The 20131-nt window shown below is 48.7% G+C and overlaps 8 protein-coding genes across 8 annotated transcripts; 3 read left to right on the top strand and 5 right to left on the bottom strand.

Annotated features, from left to right (window-relative positions):
• Positions 1 to 885: 885 nt before the first annotated feature.
• AO090701000466 (putative RTA1 domain protein) lies at positions 886 to 2347 on the bottom strand (the record flags this gene model as incomplete). The annotated part of the gene is made up of 4 exons (XM_023237299.1): positions 886 to 1633; positions 1666 to 1824; positions 2044 to 2118; positions 2343 to 2347. 4 exons carry the CDS (start codon positions 2345 to 2347, stop codon positions 886 to 888), a joined length of 987 nt encoding a protein of 328 aa, XP_023092151.1.
• Positions 2348 to 2860: 513 nt separating this feature from the next.
• Positions 2861 to 3457, top strand: AO090701000467 (uncharacterized protein; the record flags this gene model as incomplete). The annotated part of the gene is made up of 1 exon (XM_001823258.3): positions 2861 to 3457. One exon carries the CDS (start codon positions 2861 to 2863, stop codon positions 3455 to 3457), a length of 597 nt encoding a protein of 198 aa, XP_001823310.1.
• A 5814-nt stretch (positions 3458 to 9271) lies between these two features.
• Positions 9272 to 9871, top strand: AO090701000468 (uncharacterized protein; the record flags this gene model as incomplete). The annotated part of the gene is made up of 1 exon (XM_001823259.3): positions 9272 to 9871. The coding sequence occupies one exon, from the start codon at positions 9272 to 9274 to the stop codon at positions 9869 to 9871; it is 600 nt and encodes a 199-aa protein (XP_001823311.3).
• Positions 9872 to 10445: 574 nt separating this feature from the next.
• On the top strand, positions 10446 to 12226 carry AO090701000469 (cytochrome P450; the record flags this gene model as incomplete). The annotated part of the gene is made up of 4 exons (XM_023237298.1): positions 10446 to 10650; positions 10706 to 11581; positions 11625 to 12003; positions 12052 to 12226. 4 exons carry the CDS (start codon positions 10446 to 10448, stop codon positions 12224 to 12226), a joined length of 1635 nt encoding a protein of 544 aa, XP_023092152.1.
• Positions 12227 to 12977: 751 nt separating this feature from the next.
• On the bottom strand, positions 12978 to 14129 carry AO090701000470 (uncharacterized protein; the record flags this gene model as incomplete). Its single annotated transcript, XM_001823261.3, has 3 exons — positions 12978 to 13331; positions 13397 to 13823; positions 13879 to 14129. The coding sequence occupies 3 exons, from the start codon at positions 14127 to 14129 to the stop codon at positions 12978 to 12980; spliced, it is 1032 nt and encodes a 343-aa protein (XP_001823313.1).
• A 750-nt stretch (positions 14130 to 14879) lies between these two features.
• AO090701000471 (uncharacterized protein) lies at positions 14880 to 15847 on the bottom strand (the record flags this gene model as incomplete). The annotated part of the gene is made up of 3 exons (XM_023237297.1): positions 14880 to 15511; positions 15566 to 15792; positions 15837 to 15847. The coding sequence occupies 3 exons, from the start codon at positions 15845 to 15847 to the stop codon at positions 14880 to 14882; spliced, it is 870 nt and encodes a 289-aa protein (XP_023092153.1).
• A 447-nt stretch (positions 15848 to 16294) lies between these two features.
• Positions 16295 to 17521, bottom strand: AO090701000472 (isopenicillin N synthase family dioxygenase; the record flags this gene model as incomplete). The annotated part of the gene is made up of 3 exons (XM_001823263.1): positions 16295 to 17020; positions 17080 to 17148; positions 17207 to 17521. 3 exons carry the CDS (start codon positions 17519 to 17521, stop codon positions 16295 to 16297), a joined length of 1110 nt encoding a protein of 369 aa, XP_001823315.1.
• A 378-nt stretch (positions 17522 to 17899) lies between these two features.
• On the bottom strand, positions 17900 to 19783 carry AO090701000473 (lysophospholipase family protein; the record flags this gene model as incomplete). The annotated part of the gene is made up of 1 exon (XM_001823264.3): positions 17900 to 19783. One exon carries the CDS (start codon positions 19781 to 19783, stop codon positions 17900 to 17902), a length of 1884 nt encoding a protein of 627 aa, XP_001823316.1.
• Positions 19784 to 20131: the final 348 nt, after the last annotated feature.

Raw genomic sequence — 20131 nt, 5'->3', positions numbered from 1 at the left:
ACAATTTGCGGTCGTATATTCATTCAGCTTAATTCAGACAAGTGTGTAATTGTTGACTAGACTGGGGTTTGGTCAGTTAAACCTAACTGCTGGGTTATAGCTAGGTTCATACGGTCAGTTATATCTAACTACAACCAAGCCGAAAATTGGATAATTAACCTAGATTAACTAAACTTGCATTACGCCTGGGGCTTCGTTGTCAAGTCTGAGACCAGTTAGCGGACCACGCGTCAAGGCTCACTAACCTGAAGTACGGTGGACTAAATCAAGCTTCCAGGCAATACATCGATTCTGGAGCAATTTTACAGAAAGTTCACGGTCAGCAGTCCAATCTCCAGTGTGACAAAAGACATGTCGACCAAAGTCGGTACTACACGCAGTCTGCTTGAAAACTGGAGATCGGAATATATGGCTGCAACTCTAGGTTTGTGATCTGAAGCTGTAGTTCCCATCTAATCAACCAATGTACGATGCTTCCAGTTAGACTCCTTGGTGGCATCTATAATTCTCTAGGCGGGCAGACTACCTACTAGCTATATTCGTGATAGCTGTACTTTAGGGCTGACAGATATAAGCAGCGCACTGTAGAAGTGAAGTACAATGCTCAACAATAGCCGTCTCCCCAGGTGGCACTTATGATCACTATAGGTAATGTTGGACATATTAGGAAGCCTGAGCTGAAAACAATTGACCGATGAGAATGACAAAATTGATAAATCCCCAGCGGAATTTGGATTCAAAACTCCCATCGTGAACAAACAACAAAATGCCCAAATCTTTAACCACATCGATACACGAGAACTAAGCCGTGAAAAGCAAAAACAAAACAAAACTACTAAATCGCCACCAGGAACGTCAACTCTGAGCACATATACCGTCAACCTATCATGCTGCACTATTGACTAGCGTATACCCATTATTCTCCCAGAACGGACGTTCCTTTTTCTTGTTCGAATCAAACCAACCAAATGGATCACAAAGTGTCACCAAGAACGGACGCTGATCCTTCCAACCGGGTCCCTTGAGCTCTGTCTCGCCGTCTTGCGCAAGGTAGATATTAGATCTCTCGGGGAGGTATCTTCTAGGGTGCCACCAGTTCCACATGAGAGTATTAACAAGCATGAGGCTTGCCTCGAACACATAGAAAAACCACTCGTGACGTAGAATGGGGCTGAGACCCTCGAGTTCTCTCGATGGTGAGGGGCTAATCTTCGAGGCGCCAAAGTGCTCGACGATACGGTAAATGCATCGTACGAAGATAAGGAAGGTACTGATATATAAGGTAATCAGTGGAGCTGAGACGCGGCGACTGCGGATGCCCGATCTGTAGCAGCTCCTCTGGAACATTGCCGCTAAGAAACAGAACAAGGTAATGACCAGGACTTGAACTATTAGGGATATTTTCATGAGAATATAACCCAGCTTGATGGTGGATTCTGGCAGCTCTGGATTCGCGATATAGGATACGCCCAGAGCGTTCAGGACCTCCACGACGGTAGAGAGCAAGCCGAAGGTAGTCAGGACTCGACCAGGGTGGATCGGAGAATGATACGGGACATAGTAAAGGATACGACCGAGTACATAGTAGTTGGCAAGCTCCAGGAGAGGACTTCCCATGTATGTTAGCTTGAACCTGGTACACTTAGCTATAGAGGGTGGACTAACGGAGACATATAGATTAAACATGTGCTAACGATGTAGATATAAAGATCTGGCTTGCTGAATGAATAGTGAAAGGCACCGTATTCTCGCAAGGCAAACCCAATCACAAACATCAAGCAGCACACGAGGTGCAGACTCATGAGCTTAAAACATTTGTAGTGGCTATTATTCGACCATTAGTAATTTCAGATATGCAGAAGCAGAGCTAGGGTCTTTAGTCACTCACAGGCACTGCCAAAAGTGCAGGGCTAACGAGGCAGCAAATGCTATGGCAAATATAACAGGAGCGATTTTGTTGGGTACGTAAATATATATGCTCTCCTCCCCTAGGGCGCTTTTAGTGATACTGAATTATTATCAAGGGAATACATAAATCCTTACCAGCCATTGTTATAGAGTTTTCTTCTCGTAACCGGGTCAAAGCAGCAGTAGTGCTGAATGGGGACACAAGTAGGGCTGGAGAAATATGATAAACCAGAGAGCGCAGGTGGACCCAAGGGAGTATTATATAGACATGATGTCCCGCATTTAACGATTCACAGATTTTATAAGAATAGCCCAGGCTGTGGAATGAGAGTTTTGAAAGCCTCGATCAGATAGGGCTGAAGCGTCCTATCTTCTCTCAAGATTGGCACTGGAATCTTGTCTGAAGGGATACTCCTCCATTCAACCAATCATACCGCATAGATCAGCGGTGGGCGCTAAACCAGAAAGGGTTCAATCCATGGCCAAGACGTCTTCAACTGGAGGGACACTGGAGGAAGTTTGGGCAGCACTGCCACGGTGGCCCTCGTAAGGCTCACTGGCGCTACATCCATCCAAATCCGGTTAGGGCAAGAGATACGAGATGTTCATCAAATTTCTATGAAAACAATAACAGCCCCTTATGCTGACTCTCCTACTTATCTTTTCAAATTAACTACAAAACTCTACTACACAATGAGCAAAACTACTATCCCATCATCCGAACCAGCTATATGGGGTTCTGCGCCTCCCCCTTACTCAGAACATCATACGGAAATACATCTGCAGAGCAGGTCCCAGAATATGAAGTCCCGCATTTCAATAAATCAACCAGCAACTCAAGGAGACTGCAAGCTGAAACGAGCAGATTCCCCCCGACGATGAATGGCTACATCCCAATGAAACTCAGGGTAGAGTTTCACTTGGGACCATCGGCTTCGGAGAGTTGTATTTCATGTCGATAGATGTTCAGCGCCGTAAGAGCATACAGACGATGGTCCTGCGCGATGGGCCGACCGATAAGGATCCGCCTCTTGCATCACTGCAGAGTGACCCATATCTCCGAGCAAAGCCGGTCTCGCTGACCTTTGCATCGCAGGGCGAGCTCCAAGAAAGTTCTATTGTAGAGCCACTAGAGGATGTCAAGCTAGGAAGACGCATGAGCCCGACATTCTCCATCACGGTGGGCGGGAGCGGCAAAGACGCCTCCTATGAACAATTTGAGTGGCGCTCAAGCCACGGCAAAGAAATAAAGGAGCTCGCCGGCCACACGCCCGGTTGGAAGCTAGTACGCCTGTCGGAAGCAGTGGGCGAGGCAGGCGGGAGTCGCTCCCACCGAGCGATGGGGTGTTCCAGCGACGGGAAGGAGATTGTGGCTGGCATTGCCCACAACGCATCGTGGAGTCTATCCAAAGGCTTCAGAATTGCGTTTGTGGGTAGTGGGCTTACCGGTGTCCTGGGAGAAAGATGGGAGATCATGACTCTTATGACCGCAGTACACCTCTGGCTCATTGAATTCCAGATCGCGACAAAGGCCATTCCGATTGCATGATGACTAGCTAATGAAAGCTTCACCAGCATGGGTTTGCTTGCCCTACCAATTGATTCGACAATTACTTTGACTTACTATGAATATATGTACATCTTCCACAACTTCAATAATATTATGTTATAGTGTCTTTCCATTAGATTCTGCATTGTTGTTTATAAGCGAAGTTTGCATCTTAGCTACCCTAATCAACCTTCACATAAACCCATTCTACAAAAAATATACTTGTCTCTCTCTTACTATAATACTAAATCATTGAAGAGCCTGATGAGCCAATTAATGACACAGCGATTATCTGCTACATCTTCTACCATCTAAACCAGTGGTACACTAAAAGAATGTAGAAGACGAAAAAGGAAGACAAAGACAAGAGAGAGGGACTGAGGATGATGCAAAGAAAGCTACTATTTTTGCCCTTTGACAACCAACAAACAAGCTTTTTCCCGTCGACTTCAATTGAGATTCCCTCCTGCTGTTGTGAGGAGGGTAAGCCTAATTTGGCTTAACAGGCCACGTACAATTTATGCATGATTGTACAAGACTAAGCTCCAGGGAACTTTTCAAAGTATGCTGTCAACTTCCCCTTGGGTACACCTGCACAGAATGCCCAAGAGTATCGCTTCATAAAGGCACTAATCCTCGCATCCATATCGGCCATCTTAGACTCTCCGAGCTGGCCATTATCGCAACTAGAGTTACCTTCCTGCTCTAGATAATATTCAAGTTCTACCTCGCCCACCGTGTGTCCAAAATCCGTAACATCTTGTACAATTGTAAAGTCCTTGTCGGCTTTCCAACTTTCTCGCCCTGTTGTGAAGGAGGCCGTCTGTTTCAATCCGAATTTGTCCCTTTCGGTGTTTCTGACCCCAGGAAGCTCTTCAAGGTAATCAGCTATCTGATTTGGTGCTGACAGCTCCTCAAACTTTGAGTTGTTGTAGTCTCCTCCTCTTCGGATCTTAGCCTGCCAACAGCCATTCCTTTGTCGGACCCATACACCCCTTGAGCACAGTATGCCTCTGTGATCGAAATAAATATCGTGAAAGCTGTGTTTGCCGCAGTACCTCAAGCTCCGGAATGGTGGAAAACCGCCATCAATCAGTAACCTGTTGATAGCGAGACAGCGAAACTTTCGTTCGACTTCGAGAATTGACATCAGCGGTAACCTTTTGGAGATTACCACTTAGGAAGCTCTAGATTTAGAAATACATTGTATGAGACTGTGAAACTCTTCCTGGAAATGAAGCATAAGAAAATTTGATGTACCTCTGCTGGCGTGTCTTTCACGGATATACAGTACAAGTATATCACTGGTAATCCTGAGTGTTTAGCTATGAGAAAGTCGATTGTCCCCTATTATGTTTGCTCCTAAGGTTACTATTAATCACGGGAGAGGCTGGCAGGTAGCGAGGCACGTAGTGAGTATTCTACCGAAAGCCCTTCACGCGGTTGCGATCGAACCACGGAAATCGGTGGTAATTCTACCGAGGCTAAAAGTATGGCACGGTAGCCATTGGTAGCTCTATTGTATTCACCCGCGCCATACAGCCATATGCAAAGGGGAAGTTAGGCGAGGCTTTGGGTGGATCTGGCTCCACTTGTGCCGCATGGGCCGATCTTTCTATAACGATACCACCAACTAGCTTGGATGCCTGTCGAAGACTTCCCAAGCCACGTATCGGTTATTCTGACTCTATGTAGACGAGATTCCATCTCGCCCTGGCAGCTGTACGGTCTATTGAACATGTTTATCTATCTCTCACCCATCTCTGTGGGTTGCAGATCTGATAAAGTCTAGATGAATGCTCTACTGCCTCCGACCATGCCCACGACCACCTGAACCCTCCCTGCACAAGTGTCCCTTGGCATAAAGCCAACCTGACGCTCATATCTCAGGGGCAGGTTTCATATCAAGCGCGAAGTACGGCTAAGTCTTAATTGAACTACATCAACACTACCAACACGAAGTGATTGGCAAGACTGTGGGTCGCTTCAATGCTCCTATCCGTCGATACGATGAATATTGCTTGGCCCCCCACAGCCAGTACACCTCTTCGGGGAAAGGATAACCACATATACCTGACTAGACATGCTATATGTGCTCGTGTGGAGACGAGGACCGTAGATGAGTATTTTGCTCCCTTGCGGTAGGTCAATTTGATATGACGATCACACGATACGCATATTGAATACCCAACCAAGCCGAAGATCTAAGGACATTGCGGGAATTTTCTCAGTTAACGATGTAGATCTCTTGCAATCTTCTACTCCTAGAAAAGGGAGTGGAATCAAAGCTCTAAGACAAACCGCCTATCGAGCAGGGCTATGGGGTATAAATCTGCCCTCCTCTACCTCCCCACTATTAACTCCAGTCCAAACTCCACGCAAACCACCACGAACAGGTTGTGATAACGCCATAACCAATAATCATACATAATCTTCTTCCCATCCACTCCAGATCACAATGAAGGCCAACTTCCTCCTCGTCCTCGCTACCGTCGCCGCCGGTGTGCTCGCCCACCCTGAGGCGAATGTCGAGAACAATCTCGCCGCCCGATCCGGCACCTGCCACAAGCCCAGCTCCTGCAGCAAATTCTGGGCTGGCAAATGCGAGCAGTACTGCGCACCTTACAAGTTCTCCCATCTGACTAGTGATGGTTGCTATATGTTAGCCGAGAAGTGCTGCTGTGATACCACCAAAGCCTAAATCGATAGATTGAGTATGAATGGAAAGCACAGAAGGGCGAAAAGGGAATATTGGTGATGTTGCTGACGATAATTTTGCATCACTGAGGAGGATTATTCAGGAGACGGTGGAGCACTTTGAGTGTATTTGGTCGCTCGAATGCAGACAGTTCATAAACAAGCACATAGGCTACCTCCGCTAGTGTCACTATTTTTCAGTATAGCTCGCAGCGGTACCATATCCACAATATGATTGTTGATGCTCACTTGTGCATCCTCTCGTAGGACTCAATAGAGCCGTCAGCTTGTCTTCCAACCGAGTAAGGCTGACATTGCATAGTCCTGAGGCAGAACTGCCCGCGCCCAAAAGCTACGGGTTGTGATCTAAACCCCACGCGCAAGTTCATGTATACTTAGGTCAATCTGTTAGGTTATATGGCAGACCCTTCTCGTTTATCGTGGCAGAGCTTGTCATTTGCACAATTTCTAAAGATACGATAGACACGAATGGCAACTACTAGGGAAGGCGTTCAGCCCACACGGATTTCCTGAACTCTGAATGATCATGATATACAGATTGCTTTCCTGCTGTTAACGACTAACTACTCTCAAACGAGAGGCTGGGGTACGAATCGTGTGGCAAATTAAATACGAGTGGATTTCATTCTCAGCCGCATTGTTCTCATCATTGCTCTCCATCTTGCTTACCCCCCTTTTGAAATCATTCTCCACACCAACAGCGAGCCGAGTCAGCATGTCTTGTTATGCGATGCACGGGGGTAAGATTTTGCCCAACTTTGAAGCGGATTCACCATGCGGAATCACGAATTCTACAAACCCAGTTGTACAATGCTGTGTGAAGGGGGACTACTGCATGAGCCATGGCATCTGTCGCTATACGCATTCCGGTGCATCAGGATACTATGCCGGCGATTGCACTGATAGATCCCTCCAGGATCCGATCTGCCTGACCCGATGCGGTAACTTCATGAGATACATGATCTAAGCGACTGCAGAAGCTAACAGTGCTCATGTGGTTATATATAGGTGGCCTGCCTTATTCGGATTTGACGTACAACCTATCGTCCGGGCTCTGGGCATGTTGCAGCTATTATGATAATGATAAAGCCAATTGTACAAGCCCGTCGGATGAGATGTTCGCTGCTCCTGCTCCGAGCGATCTCGTTGTCATACAATACCTGCCTTCGACAGGCACCCCAAGCTATCACACGGCGAGAGCCACCTCAACAAGCGACATCACCTCTATGCCATCCTCGAATTCCAGCGGCCAGGTTGGAATGGGTGCTGCAGTTGGCATTGGTGTCGGGGTGGGAGGTGGTGTATTTCTGATTGCGACGGCTGGTGTACTCTTTTATTATCGACGTCGGAGATCGTCACCGTCGTCAACAACGCCTACATCTTTTCGACGTCTATGGGTCAGGCCAGAGTCGGAATCACATCAATTGCAACCTCAACGTAGAGTTGAGCTTGGGAAATCGGAGCCCCGTCCCCAGGAGCTCGCCTGAGAAGGGCTCAGCTGTTTACAAATGGTTGTTATCCGTTAGAACCCCTTATTTACACATGTCGCAGCATATAATATATAGGATCAATTGTTTCATTTTATCAATAAGTTAGTTGAATTATTATGCTCAGTCTGTTTTTTCTTTTTTCTTTCTTTTTTCTCTTTTTGCCTCGTGTTTCGCAGCAAGAAAGACCATATATTGTGAACGGTACCCATGAGGAGTCCGATTCACACTTATTTTTAGCGGATCATTATTTACGTCTTTAGGAAGTGTTGCCAAAGTATTTTTTAACTCTAAACACAAACTTCATATTGAAGAGCCTCTTGACCGTTTCGTCTCAGCCCAAAAGTCTCTAGCCTAGGGCTTGACAAACGCCAAGCCTTCACTCAGCCCCCTCGTGGGTCCAAATCTTGCCAAGCCAGCAAGGCTGAGTATCCTACTCCTTCCTGCAGACTACTAGTATTTTACTACCTACTTAAATGTTCATCGATGAATATACTCCGTATGATAACATGGACACCCGAGCGCCACTCCGCCCCGCGACACATCAACGACATTGTTGGGAGTGTATGCGCCGTCGGCTCGTATGCGATTTCGCGCGTCCCACATGTAACAAATGCCGATCGGCCGGTGTTGCTTGCCCAGGATATGACGAGAAGAAACCACTTAGATGGCTAGCCCCTGGAAAGGTGACATCTCGCGCTCGCAGGCGACGCTCTCCGCATGGCACAAACCACTCCTTCACAGTTAGTAGCGAAGGTAGCGAGGAGGCAGCTGACAAGGAGCATGTTCCGCGAACCAGTGTGGGGAGTGAACTACTGCGAATACCAATCCCACGCGGAGAGTTGAAAAGCGAAACATGTACGATGGTTGAGGCCGTGTGGTACTGTATGTCACATCGAGCTTCTAAATGCAATTGATTTCATAGTTCTCCCTAGTCAACGACTACGTCTACTCTGACTTTCGCGCACTGCACGAGTTAGCGCCGAACCCTTACCTTGGCCAGCTTCCCCTCGATGCCCTGCACCAAATGCCCATGTCGATATGTCACACGTTAGTATATCTTGCCCTGGGTCACCGCATCCATCGTGTATACCCAGAGGATCATTGTCGCTCGTTGGCGAGTTTGCGACCGAGCCTTTATTAACATAGAGGACTAGCACTTCGATCCTTGACCGAGCTGATGGGGAACCTGAAGAACCGAAATACTATCGACCTTACCATTGGAAGCATCTTGCTATTCTTATTTGTAGATGTAAGTTCGTATTATCCTTCCTCGTTACATTGGGTCAAGAGCTAAAGGGAACGGTGATGGGGAAGGCTAGACAACTGCCGTCAGGGGACTGGCAGCATCATTTCGCTGCCGCCATGGAATTAATCAAACAGCGTGGTGGTCTGGCAAGTCTTGCGCATTCCTCCGAGTATCTGAAGCCTTTGATACTTCATTCGCTCATGTAAGAGCTCTAGCTATCATTCATACTTATTCCCCTCTCGCCATTTTCGCCTCCTAAGTTTCTAACTCAGGATACTTAGTCTCGGGGTGATGGCTAACACGACAACCCCTCCATCACAACATGTTCCAACCACGTCGCAACTCGACCTGATTGCCATCATGAGAGAGTTATACGGAGATGGCATATATCCGATCCTCCTCTGCCCCCCTTACCTCTTCATAGATGTCATCAAGATCAACAACCTCCGCTTCCAAACGACTTCTGCCCCAATAACTGAAACCACACGAGCGACAGCGGATGAGATACTCGAGCATATCGAGGCGTTCTCACCCGATGACTGGACCGGCACTAATCCCGACGCGCGAGAGGACTGGTTGCTACTGGGACGCATGTACAAGTCCTCCATAGCATTGTACTGCATCTCGTCTCTCCAAAGCCTATCCATCCTGCCCTCCAGCAAGTACTATACTGCTATGAGAACTGTACATGGGAATCATCTATATAGTCTTCTTCCAAAGATTACCCGCCGCACCCGCATCAGACATTTCACAATATGGCCACTTGTGGTAGCGGGAATGCAAGCGGTTGATGCAAGTCCCAATGTTCGTCGTATCGTTGACGAGCAATTATCAGAACTGAGCAAGATAATGGGTTGCCCGACGCCTACATTAGCGAAAGCTATATTCCGCAGATTTTGGACTTCAGGCCACACAGGATGGGACGAGTGCTTTGACAAAGCATACGTGTTTGTGACATAGGTCCTAGCTCCAAACTGTAAGCATGTATTTGGATCAATGGACATGCTTTTCTCAAGGTTAAGGTTAAGGATTGCATGTATTATGACGTGCAGGTACCAATTCTTACTTCCAAGAGAGGATGAAACAAGTCCCAGACTATGTCACTCTTGATGGTTAGTAAGTAACTGGTCTACCAGTAAAGGCATAAATGTTAAATAACCCACGATCATTTAAGTAACAGTACGCCACATCCATCGTATCAGGTGGCAGCTGATGCCCTGCAGGCCGCTCAGACTGCACCAATGACTAACCTCAGGAATCATTATCTGAGATGAGTGAGCCGCAAACCTGCCACCAGAGTGGCACGATCCAGTTCCTCGCCTGCCTGTTAAACCGGGTAACGGCGAACAAGGCCCGTTAACTGGCCTTTATCCCTCTGTGGCCTTGCAATACAGGTTGTGATGGGATGGCCGTACATTCCACCACTCCACATTGTATCGTCACCTTCAGCCTGAGTACTATATAAATGATGGTCGTAGCGTCTCGAATGCGCGGTGTGCAGTGCAGATCATCCCAAATACCCTAAGGTAGGGAAATGGATTCACCAAGACTCTGGACAGGTCTCGCTGGGCTGATCACCTACCTCATCGTGATTAGCGTTTATCGGCTCTTCTCTCATCCATTGAGAAACATACCGGGTCCTAAGTTAGCAGCGGTCACCCACCTCTATGAGTGGTACTATGATTTATTTTTGGGAGGGAAGTACCTCTTCGAGATCGAGAGAATGCACGAGAGATACGGTATCCATCAATTCCCTATGCCCGTACATCTAATACCCAACTGACCAAATGCTAGGACCCATTGTGCGGATCAACCCTCCAGAGATCCACATCAATGACCCGAAGTATTACGACGAAATCTACGCATCGGGCACCCACAGGCGGAATAAGGATGCAGAGTTTGTTTCATTCACGGGCCTGCTCCTCTCCAGCGCCTCGACAACAGACCATGACCTCCACCGCTATCGTCGTGGCCTCATGAACAACTTCTTCTCTAAGAAGTCTGTCCGTGGAATATCCTACTTTGTCGAAGAGAAGGTCCACAATCTTATGCAGCGCTTTGAAGCCTTTTACCGGTGTAATAAAGTAGTCCGACTCGATGATGCCTTTGCAGCTATGACCTCTGATGTCATCACTCATTACTGCTATGGAAAAAGTTGGGACTATCTGGATTACGCGAATCTGCGCACAGACGTCCGCAAGGCCGTTCGTGATCTAACTTGTAGTGTCCATTTCAATCGCATTTTCCCGATTTTCCTTGCCGTGCTTAAAAAGCTACCGCTTCGGTGGTTGTATGCGATTCATCCTGGAAGATCGGTTGTGCTGGATATCCAGAAGACAATCTATGAGCAGTCAGCTGAAGCTATCCATGGGGATAAATATAAAATCGGCCACAATGATGCCGTTGACAAACATAAAACCATCTACGACCAGCTGACGGATCCCAGCATTCCGGCTGAAGAACGGTCGCTTCAGCGTCTGCAGGATGAAGGTCTTCTGCTTATCAGTGTTGGTACAGAGACAACGGCTAGAGCGTTGACAACGGCCTGCTTCCATATCGCATCAGATGATCAACTGCGCACTCGACTGCGAGAGGAGCTGAGGACCGTCCTGCCGACGCCTACCAGTTCTGTTACCTGGTCCGAGTTGGAAAAGTTGCCTTATTTAGTAAGTGAAGACAAGCCTTCATCCCATATCTTATGTCCAACTTTTAGATCCTCTCTGGCATTGGAATTTCTCCAACATTACTAACACTACTCCACAGACTGGCACAGTTAACGAATCCCTCCGTCTCGGCGGCTTCCTCACAACCCGATCCCCTCGCATAGCACCAGACGAACCCCTAACCTACAAAGAATACACCATCCCGCCAAGCGTAAGCAAGCCCCTTACCCCCAAACAACACACCACTAACAGAATCCCCCAGACCCCAGTCAGCTCGTCCAGTTACTTCGGCCACAAAAACCCAAATATCTTCCCGGAGCCGGAAAAGTTCTCCCCAGAACGATGGATCTCCGCCGGCCGAAACAACGACCACCTTTTCAAATACATTACGTCCTTCTCCCGCGGCAGTCGGATATGTGCAGGCATGAAGTGAGCTACATGTTACCCGGGGTTTGGGATAGGTGCTAACGCGCGAAGCCTCGCATTTCTCGAGCTCTATATGACTCTGGCGTACTTTGTACGTCGGTTTGATGTTGAGTTGGTCGATACGACTGTGGAGGATATGAAGATAGTAAGGGATATGAGGGTTGGGTTTACGCATCGGGGTGAGCCGACTGTTTATGGGAGGATTGTGAGGGTTTATGAGGATTGAGGGGACTTGTTAGTTTCTGGGTGCTGATAGTGATTTTGTACTGTGACTGACAACTTAGTAATACAGCTCTTAGTGTTTACTTCAATTTGTCAAGACAGGAGAACAAATCATGATACAAAATGTTTTAAGTGCATTCGGTGCTAGAAGCTCAAGGGATCAGGTGGAGCATATCAGCTGATATCAGATAGTCGTAACAGAGAGAGCAGGAGTGATCTACCTAACAGGGCCTAACATTAAACTCGCAGACCCATTTATTACATCGAATCTCTTTCGTCCTTTAAACCCGACAGCTCCACACCCTACATCCAATCAACAATCTTGGCCCCAAAGTTGGTTGTATAGTTCCTGAGCTATTTGTGTCTATGCAGCCCTAGTTTCTATTTATATTTATGCAGGTGACCTCAGTATTTGATGCCTCAGATATCTTACTAGATTACTAGATTATCCTTGCCCTACAGATTACATGTCGACCAGACAATCATGAATCATTCTTCAAATTACAACCAACAATGTATGAATCAAAGCAAAGCTATCTTCAAACTCAGCATCAGGGTATTGGGGTATATCAAGAAACTCGCAAAGCGATCAAACCACAAAAGAAAGACATTATATCATAATATATCCACCTGCAAGCACCACACGAATAAACCATCTCTATCACGCACCCACCAAGTAGACTCTAGCATCTAGTCCACACTCATTCACTACCATAAAGCCCTACCAAACTCCGCATACCTCAACACAACAGAGACTACTGATAACCATTGTGCATCTTCGCCTGACCCTGTGGCCGATAAGCCCGATAAGGCTGTTGAGCCTGCGAGACCCCAGGATACTTCTGTTGGTTCTGGAGGTGCTTAACAGGCCCGGTAGAGGTATTATCGGATAATTGCTTCGACGAGGCGACAAGAAGAGCCATGAGAAAGGTCACTGAGTAGAAGAAATACCCCAGGAAATTCTGAGCCTCCAAGGAGCGGTTATATGCGTCGATTCCCTTGCTTATATATTCTGCTTGTAGGTAATCGATAATGATGTGGTTGGCGAGGTCGAGAACCGTCATTCCCAGTGACGATAGGATTAGGAGTATGATAGCGGGGAAGAGGATCTATATCGTATCATGTTAGTTATGTGTGTAAATGATATCGATGTGTATTGGATGATGTGACATACCCCTCGTCTCAAATGATGGCCACGGGTCAGCGCGAAAAGCATATTCGCAGCTGCCATTAGCATGCCAATTACGGCGAGCACGGCATATGCCGTGGCTAGTTTGATTTGATGGTATCGTAATGTGCTACCACTAACCAAGGTACCGCGATACGATGCATCAACGAGATGAGTGTAGATAGCCAGATGGCAGAGGAGGATAATCCCAAGCACGACGACGTAGATGGAATGGACGATGGTGACCATTTTTGCGATTTTTCTGTTACCCTGAACCAGGCGCTTGCAGATTGGGACCATGATCAGGGCAATGAGGAGGAAGTATGCCAGGGCGGAGAGCCAGCCTGGCACAAGGCTGACAAGCTGATACACGGTGATCGATGTGATGTCGCATTGTATTAGAGCCAGGAGTACGATATTAAGGATGACTGCACTGCGTGTTGTTAGTCGAGATTGGTCTTTTAAAGGCGACAAAGGCCAGCACTTACACGATACTGAAGACGATCGAGAAACCGAGAGGGAACCATCGTCGTAAAGCTCTTCCTTTCTGCTTGCTCCGGATCAATTTGAAGCTCGCGAAGCAAAACAGCCCACAGAAGACAAGGAAGAAAAGCGCATGGAACGCGATGGTAATTTGGGCTGCTTGGGAGCTAAATGCGGAGCCACTGCATGAGCTAGAGCTTGAAGAGCTGGAGCTGCTGCCGCCACTGTAGGAACCACCACCACGTCTGGGTGCCATTGTGGGAAAGTTGTTGTAGTCAGAAAGAAGCGATGAATTGTTTGTCAACGGACTGGGCGCCCAGAGGTTAATAAGGGCAAGCCAGTCTCCAAGGCTGAGTCTATACACTAGGTGCCGTGCCACGCTTGGGCACATAGCCTCATGATTTTCAATCCGCCAGACCGGTGAATCATGGCGGTGGTCGTGTTGAGGGCCGACTATATATTAGCAGAACCTTAAATTGGAAGATCGCTTGCAGGAAGCGCTGTGGTTGGCTCGAACACGACATGGCTGAGGCTCAGCAGGGTCAATACGAGGTTATTCTTAGGGAGAAGGTCTGCACCCAATTTCCACCCGCACACGAAGGAGTGCCAATTCCCCACATTTGGATTTATTTGCCGAAAGACCGTATTCAGACAAAGAAAATATGCATCCTGTTGGTGCTTGTCATCGCGCTATTGGATTGCGGTCAGGCACGAGGTTTAATCTTGCTCAAGAGTCCCCTTTACGAGGAGAATTGCGGGGTGAATAAGAGGTTTGCCAATTAAAGCGTCTTGTATTATCGCAGTGGTCCGCATGATTAGATGTAGTGAATCTAACTATCTGCATAGCTGTAGAGATAAATAGCCAACGAAAGCATCATTATGGTTGAGCGAAGGTACAGAGGGAACAATATGCACAGTCCGACAAAACACACGTGGATCATAGCCCATTTCCAAATCCCTTCGGATATTCATTAAGCGCATTACAGCATTCAATCAAAAACCCATCTCACAGGAAGGCGCCCAAAACGAAGGGGAGCATCCATGTGGCCCAACCTTGAGGCAAGGTCGAGGACGCACCCGAGTCAGTCGACGAAGGAGAAGCCGATGATGAAGTGGAGGAAGCAGTTCCCGAGCTGGTCTCGCTTCGACTAGTGGTGGTTGAGGCCTCGGTAGTGGTAGAAGTGGAAGTGGAAGTGGTCGATCCGGACTCGGTAGGCGAGGCCGATCCGCTAGTGGGAGTAGCGGAGTCCGAGGTCGATTCGGCTCCGCTACTGGACGATCCGGTGGGAGATCCTGATCCAGTGGTAGATCCTGATCCAGTGGCAGTTCCAGAGCCGGTACCTGTAGGAGCTTCAGATCCAGTCGTACTGCCCGTCTGGCTGGTCTCGGTGAGGTATGGGAGAGTGACTGAGCCGGTCTCCGTAGAACCCGAGTTGCTGTCGGTGGTAGTGGCGGCCACGTCGGTCGATTCAAACTGTCTTTGCTGGAGGTTGGCAGCCTGGGCCATGGAGGAGCCCACAAGGGTGACGAGAACGGTGGATGACTTGATCTGCATTGTGGAGGTATGATCTGATCTCAGGCAGTGATCGTGGGTAATAGATATCTGGGGAAGGGGGGAAGCGAAGGAGCCCATATGTCCTACTTATACCCGGGACATTCTGCAGCTCAGAGACAACAGCCACGAGAGCTTACGTTTGCACCTACGTATGATGCCACTCATGTCCAGACGGGAGCCAGGTGGGGAAATGGCTAAGCGGCTTGGCTCCGTCGGGGCGTAGGGGTTTTTGGACGGGCGCCCTCCCTTGATTGGTGATTGTTGGGAGGCAATGCTGGCATCTGCAGATCCGTGTGAGGATCTCAACCTGTCAGAAGTCCCTGTGCTTCGGGATGAACAGCGTAGTAAGCCGCAGGGGCCTGAACTGATTCTCAGCCTTGCATCGTTCTCTCGGTGTTATGAACCCACTTAGACCTCATGGGAAACCCTTTCTGTTGGATTGTACGGGGTATACGTCACAACACTCCAACAAGCGATGCCCAAGAGTCAGCGATCATCTTTATGCCCCATAATTGCGACCAAAATAGGGCTTATGCACACGGGAATGGCCCCCGTCGGGTTTCCGCGTCGCTCCGGAGGTCATCGCAAGAACCATCGCTTCAGACGCCATCATCACCCCACATGGGCTTTTCAGTCGCTAGGCAACGCCCAACCTCTCTCCCATTCGGTCTCCTGATGTCCGGGGTATACTACGCCATCTCGTTTTTGATTGGAGTGGATTTGCCGATCACGGCCAGCTACAGTCAACAAGCTGCAAGCCCTATTGGAAATCAGATACCCAGAAGTTTGCAGTTGTGTTGTACAAATACACCGCTCACACCAGACACTGGAGGTTTTGTGATGTGTTGTGTACATTCTTCTAGTCCCTACTTTGTCTCGTATTGTTTCAGAGCAAAATCCAAGAGGTCGGGATACCATCTGCGACCCACATCTTGGTGACTGATCACCCGATGAAGGAGCGTCCCTTCGCCCGTCCGGCCACTGAATATACGATTAAACGTAGCCTCCGCATCCGATCGTACCTTTTCATCCTGTATCAGATCCCTGACATGCTGAGGTATCTGCAGGGTGATTTTCTCAGCAGAGAGATCCAGGCCCATTCCCAGGAACACAGGGATGGAGAACCGCGGCCCGAGAGACGCGCCCGCCTGATCGATAAAATTCCGGGGCGCGAGGCTTACCCGATGGGTCGTCGCCGTGCACACGCCCCCAGTAATTGCTTCCAACGCTCGCCCTATGTTCACCACCAATGAGTTCTCCACCGGTGCGGCCGAAATCCAATCGCCGGATTTATTCTGCACCTCTAACCCTGAGTGGGGCGATGCTTGGAGGAGAAAGGTAAGGAATTCCGAATCCTTGTGAGGGCCTACGCCTTGGACTTCTGCCTCGGTTGAGGATATGGGCGGTGGTGGATATTTGATCAACTTCAACTTCAGTTGCTGCGGGTCGTCAAAGTACGGGTCCAATGCTGTCGGTGGTAGATCAAGTGCCTCTGATATGAGACCCCGAAAGGCATCTGATAATGGGCTGATTTCCGCGAGATATGCCTCGATGGCCTTGCGGAAGCCAGGAATGGCACTTTCATCGGGCCACTGTGAGAGTCAGCATGTGTCCTAAAGAATAACAAGCAATAATTATTGAAAATGCGTACCTGGTTAGGACCCCGAATATTACGATAAAGTGGTTCACTGGGCCCTGGAGCTGGTAACTCTGTCGCGAACTACTCGTAGTGTCGTCAGCATCTTGCTGTGCAATATATATCTTGGTAGACTGCATACATCGAACTGTTCCCGATAATCCTGTTCGCGCGCAGTAATCTCTGCTCCTAGTCGGGAGTAGCCCAGAAAGTGTTTACTGTTCACCATTTCTATCTCGACCTTCTTCTCTAACGGTAGATCAAAAATATCCTTGCATTTGTCTACCACATCCTTTTGGATCTGAGGCGCAATGGGCGCATGGATCAAGTAGAAGAACCCCACATTGATCAGCGCATTCCGAAGCTCGGCTAGGAACTGTGGCTTGGTAGTCGGAGATGTGGAAAGGGAGTAATCCAATATGGGGATTGCAGTGAATGATGATGTATTCGTCGCCATGGTATGCAAATCAGTGCTTGTTTTGTGATGAATCGATTATATGGAGGAACGATGAAGTTTATTGCCCTCTTGTCGACGGTTTTATGGCCACAGCCGACCGTATTGTCATTTTCCCGATCGGGTCTAGTGTCGTATCGCATCATCCCAATTGTGGATGAGGTGACGGTAACTACATTACGGAAGAAAATATACACAATGTTATGCTGTCTCATGTTAAATTTCCTTTTAAGGTACACTCAATTCAAAATGCGCTATAAAACACAACCAATGCAATCAGGGAATATTCAGAATTTTGCGATAGCAAATAATAAATCAGTGGAAGTATTCATGAGGCATACTACGTCAACACCCAACATATCCCAGAACAAGATATATGCACTAGATCGTCATAAAGAACATAACTGCGAACGCGATGACTGCAGCTGTCCGGTTCAGTTGATCCTTCGAGGCCCCGGAAGTCGACGCCTCCATCAATAGCTCCGGTTCATAGGGGGCCGGTGTGGTGCTGTTGGTCTTTCCGTCCCAGCAGTAATTCTTGAAGCAGGTATTGCAGATATCGGGAAGCTTAGTGTTCGTACGTTCGGTGGACCGCTGGAGAATAGCGCACCCAACGCACGAGGGCCAGTTTGCATCGGCACTGGCATTGCCCTGGGTGACGACGTTGTAGCCGTTCAAGATAATATCATCGCGTTGTTGGTCCTTATACGCCAGCTGGAAGGTTGACGTGTTGGACTCGGCGGTGTAAGGGGCGTTGGGCAAGTAGACAATCAATGGGGTCGGGGTGCTGGTGTTGGATGAATTGCATCCGAAGAAGGTCGGGCGTTTGTTCAGGCCAAGGTTGAGGAACGTGTTGACGTCGGGCACCGCAGGGAAGGAGGTCCCGTTGGCGATACCTGTAGTATTCAAGCTACGTTCATAGGTGTAGATCAAGGAGGATCCGTTGGGCCAGCTATGGTCCGTATCAGCGGACGAATCCACGGCAAAGATCACATCCACGTTGCGGGTGGGCTGGATCAACGGGTGTAGAGGCACGTTCTGTCCATCTTCACCTCCGTCGACCACGTCCAGCTCTGGGGTTGACGAATATGCTGCCGTTGAATTGCGATATTTGTAGAAGGGGTTGGGTGCGTAAACTGCAATGTCCTCATCGTTTTCGCCCAGATGTTCCAAGACGTCGGCAATCGCCTCCTTGAGGAAATTAGGGATATCGGTGCCGTTCAGACGCAGAATGAACTGGTTAAACAGGGAAGAGCTGGTACCCATGACAAAACCCGCATTGTCAAAGCCGCGCACGCACGATTCCCCCTTGGGGAGTTCACCGTTCTCGAAATTGGATCCAAGATACTCCAATGGTGCAAAGCCGTATACTGACGGGTCGAAGGAGCCGAACTCCCATGGGTTAAATTCATACACAGTCGAGTTACTTCCAATAAGTATTTCGCCCGGGTTACGTCCATCGGCGACGAGGATAGGCATGGGCATCTTGCCCTTCTTGAAATCGTCGCCCAAGGCAATCGACGACCAGGTATAACTGGGACCGCCATCATCAGTGGTAGCGTTGATGAACTGATAGGAGAGAGCACGGCCCCAGTAGTCGGTCAACGAAGTGTTGAACCCGGCGTTTCTCTTATCCTTCACCGCATCGTACAGATCCTTCCAGTACGCGGCAGTGTTGATCAGTTGGAAATGTTTAACATCAGGACCCTCCAGAATAGAGTTCTTGAAGTCCCAGACCTTGTCGCTGGCCTGCAGGTCACCGATAGTGGTGAAGTTGTTGATGTACACGGAGCCCACGAGCCATCCACCACCACTGAGGCCCGATAGATAAGTAGAGGACTGCAGAAGGCCTCCGAGCTGTCCACGGGCTGTGGAGTTGGAGGTACGACTATCGAATGCCTTGATAGCACCCGCGCCATTGGTCAAAGCGCGGTAACCACCACCTGAAACGGCAATGGCCACGTTTGGAATATTCGATGCATTGTTTTTATGACGGTCAATGTACCCCGAGGCATCAAAGGAGCTTAGATTGAGCCGCCCGAGCAAATCCTTCATGGGTTCAAGGGTCTCATTCCGACGCACTTGCAACCAATCCTTCTCACTGGTGGACAGGGCGGCGGCACTGCGGATACTGGGACGAGTCGACGGACAGGAAACATTTGCGGGAGCATATTTATCAGGGGCATTGGGGAACGCCCGTGGAGTGACGGCGATCGAGGCGGCATTGGCCAAGCCCGCTGCTAAGGTGAGCAGGGCGACCTTCATAGTGGTAGATACGGATGGGAAACGAAGGGAAAGACGGGGAATGACGTTCAAAAGGCAGCACAGAAGAAGGACACCGCCGTGAAGTAATATAACAACGACGGTTCAGCCATGAGGCCCCATTCCTTGGATTGTACCACATTTGGCGTGGACCAACCGGAAGGCAGTGGAATTGAAAGTCTCCATTCTCACAATTCTAGTGGAGCCTCCCCTGCCAATCACCTACCTCTTCGGATTCCGGCAGTCGAATAGGGCTGATTAGGCAGCACTTTTCAATGGTTCTAAACTTCTCCGTCGTTATGCTCGCTCTCGGAATGTCACCTTAGCGCAGGGTCATCCACCATGGTCGCT

The sequence above is a fragment of the Aspergillus oryzae genome, chromosome 5 (genome assembly GCF_000184455.2).
Source record: "Aspergillus oryzae RIB40 DNA, chromosome 5".
NCBI lineage: Eukaryota > Fungi > Ascomycota > Eurotiomycetes > Eurotiales > Aspergillaceae > Aspergillus > Aspergillus oryzae.
The sequence above is the reverse complement of the archived record's forward strand: the minus strand, read 5'-3'. Positions and strand labels throughout refer to the sequence as shown.